Source organism: Littorina saxatilis, unplaced genomic scaffold (assembly GCF_037325665.1).
Source record: "Littorina saxatilis isolate snail1 unplaced genomic scaffold, US_GU_Lsax_2.0 scaffold_1730, whole genome shotgun sequence".
Taxonomy (NCBI): domain Eukaryota; kingdom Metazoa; phylum Mollusca; class Gastropoda; order Littorinimorpha; family Littorinidae; genus Littorina; species Littorina saxatilis.
The window spans coordinates 2,507-5,829 of NW_027129275.1; the positions used below are offsets into that span (position 1 = coordinate 2,507).

A 3,323-nucleotide genomic window follows, 5' to 3' on the forward strand; every position below is an offset into this window, starting at 1 on the left:
CTGAAATGCAATACCGAAGTCCGGCCTTCGTCGAAGATTGCTTGGCCAAAATTTCAATCAATTTGATTGAAAAATGAGGGTGTGACAGTGCCGCCTCAACTTTTACAAAAAGCCCGATATGACGTCATCAAAGACATTTATCGAAAAAATGAAAAACATGTCCGGGGATATCATACCCAGGAACTCTCATGTCAAATTTCATAAAGATCGGTCCAGTAGTTTACTCTGAATCGCTCTACACAAGCACACACACACACACACACACACACACACACACACACACACACACACACACATACACACATACACCACGACCCTCGTCTCGATTCCCCCCTCTATGTTAAAACATTTAGTCATAACTTGACTAAATGTAAAAAGAGCTAATTACCATTGAATGACACAGACATACACGCACACATGCACACATACACTATCCTTCCCTCGTGCACTCTCTTCCTCCCTCCACTAATAGTGCATTGTAACCGAACCGCACTGAAGGACATTCGGAGAGAGAGAGAGAGAGAGAGAGAGGGGGGGGGGGGGGGGGGGGGGAAGGGGGATATGCTCCATGTCTGTATAAATTGCATGCCCGCAATCTGTTAGTTATGCGAAAGACAGGATCAAAGTCGGAGAGAATTATGCAGACCCTTTTCACAGATTTTCTTGGGAGAAAAAGTGAGTGGAGAGGGAGATAGAGACTCAGAGAGAAAGAAAGAGAGAGAGAGAGAGAGAGAGAGAGGGGTGGGGGGAGGGGGGTTTACAAAAGAAACTAGAGGGTAGAGAAGCTGAAGCTCTTGCACACTGGATGAGGGAGAACATAACTCGTCATATGAAACAAGATAACGAAAAGAGAATTTAAAAAAAAAATATCCAAAAGAGAGAGGGAGAGAGGAAAATGTTACGGGGGAAAAAAAAAAGAGCGTAGGAAAAAAAGTATTGATGTAGTTCGCATTTTTTTCGCCCCTTCTTTTCCGGCACACACTGGGTCGCGGAGGCTTTATGATTAAAGTGTTTGCTTCAACTTTTTTTCTTTCATATAATTTTTTATTTTTTTTAATTTTTATTTTTTAGCAAGCTGCGGGCGGGCTTGAAGCAATAGACACTCGCACACACACACACACGCACGCACGCACACACACGCATAATCATATGTTGGGTCTTTTTTTCTGATCCTCACAACCCTCTCTCCTCAGTTCGTGTAAAACAGACGTCACAACCGTGAATATTTGAATTTTGTAGCTGAAAGATATTTCACTTGGTGTTGTTCGGCCAAACTCTTAACACAGCATTGTTCAGGACGCGTGTACTTTTTTTCACCAGCCACTGTTGAACGGGATGTCTGCGTTTAGTGCTACTGGTACTGTGTGCTGTACTTTTAGTGACAGTCTGAAAAGTTCTGAAGTGGTGTGGAGAATTCCACAGAGGTGTCGAATTCCAGGACTATTCTTTTGCCAGTGTGTGAGAGATCGTGTGTGCGAAGGGGGGAACGTACTACGACTCAATTGAAGTGTACAGCTGAATATGCCCTAGTCAGAGGGGGGAAAAAGAAGAAAGAAAAATTCGGGTCAATGTTACCAGAGTGCGGCCTCCTACCAAATTGGATCGAATAGAAAAATATGTTGTGTTTTTAAAGGAAACAGCCTGGCGGTTCACTAGCTTCGGAGCGGTGGCATTCGTCATAAATTACATTGCTGTTTGCTTGATTTTGTCACTGGCAGTCTGTGCTGATAGAACATCAATTTAATTTCTCTCTCTCCTTGTGTGTTATGCGTGTGTAGCGCGGGCCTGTGTTGTGTGTTTGTCTGTGCACTACTACTGCTAGGGCAGACTTTGTTGCAAAATGTCAAAATGCTTGCTTTGAACTTGCCGCATTAAAAAGATTTTCACTGCCCAGGGAGAGAAAAAAAAAGAAGAAATAGAAATGCCATCATGTTGAGCTATAGCAGTGTGGCAATATGCAAGTAGTGTGTTCCTGTGGCTTTTAAAGATTTTATGTGTGGTTGTAAAATTGTGGCGAGCTAGTACTAGTAGCCCAGGCTTGTTTGAGGAGGAAAAGAAAAGAAGGGGAGAGATAGAGATGTGCCTGTAGGTAGTAGTACAGACAAGGAAGACACAAAAATCAATATGAGTGTGGAGGGTTAAGATGGACCCCTACTATGAGAATTTCAAACTATTCCTGACTTACTGGCTTATGTCCGCTAGCCATGGCGAGCTGTCAGACGTCCTCCCGGTCGGAGCCTTGGGGGGATCGGACCAGAACCACCCTCAGGGGTCGCTGCAGATACCACACTCCCTGCTCCAACAACATCAGCAACAGCAGCAACAGCACCGTCAGCAGCAACAGCACCACCAACAACAACAGCAACAACAACAGCAGCAGCTTCAGAATTCTCAGTCGTCACATCATCACCAGCAGATGTCCCAGCAACAGAACCACTCTCAGGGGGTGGGGGGCACTCACGGTCAGCCCGTGGGGGGTCACTCCCATTCCCATTCCCAGGGGGTCGGGGGCAACCCTCAGCATGAGCCTATTTCCCCCCACCACAACCCCCACCAACAACAGCAACAACAGCCTCCACCACCGTCCCATCAACAGCAGCTACAGCATCAGTCCATGCAGACCCTGGACCTAGAACACCACCCACTTCCTTCCCACTCCGTCCCCCCTCCCCCGCTCTCCTCATCCTCCACCTCCTCCTCCCTGCAGATGCACTCCCAGGGGGTCAACACGTCAGAGATGGGGATGGACCTGGCGTCGTCGTCCCAGCGACCTCACCTGTGCACCATCTGTCTGAAGACGTTCCGCAGCAAGCAGCAGCTGGCGCAGCACTCCCTGGTGCACACCAACATCCGCAAGTACACCTGCTCCTACTGCGAGCGCGCCTTCAAGCAGCTCAGCCACCTGCAGCAGCACACGCGCATCCACACAGGTAAGCTGTTGATCGTCACGGTGTGTTGTATGTCATATGCTGTAGCTGCTGTCCCTACAGGTAAGCTGACTTCATCACATGCTGTAGACCCAATGTGAGACCTGGCTCTCATCCACACAGGTAAGCTGTCATCACTGTATGTTGTATGTCAGATGCTGTAGTCTTCGTCACATGCTGTAGGTACCAATGTGGCTCTCATCCATACAGGTAAGCTGTCATTACTGTATGTTGTATGTCAGATGCTCACAGCTGTAGCTGCTGTCCGTACAGGTAAGCTGCCTTCATCACATGCTGTAGGTACCAATGTGGCTCTCGTCCACACAGGTAAGCTGTCATCACTGTATGTTGTATGTCATATGCTGTAGTCTTCATCACATGCTGTAGGTACCAATG

General features: G+C 47.5%; 1 protein-coding gene across 1 annotated transcript; it reads left to right on the plus strand.

The window, feature by feature from the left end:
* Positions 1-763: 763 nt before the first annotated feature.
* On the plus strand, positions 764-3,045 carry LOC138957541 (zinc finger protein squeeze-like). Its single transcript, XM_070328644.1, has one exon. The coding sequence runs from the start codon at positions 2,144-2,146 to the stop codon at positions 3,026-3,028; it is 885 nt and encodes a 294-aa protein (XP_070184745.1). The 5' UTR covers positions 764-2,143; the 3' UTR covers positions 3,029-3,045.
* Positions 3,046-3,323: the final 278 nt, after the last annotated feature.

Coding starts and splice junctions, on each gene's coding strand:
- LOC138957541 (XM_070328644.1), top strand. CDS start 2,144: ATGGACCCCTACTATGAGAATTTCAAACTATTCCTGACTTACTGGCTT.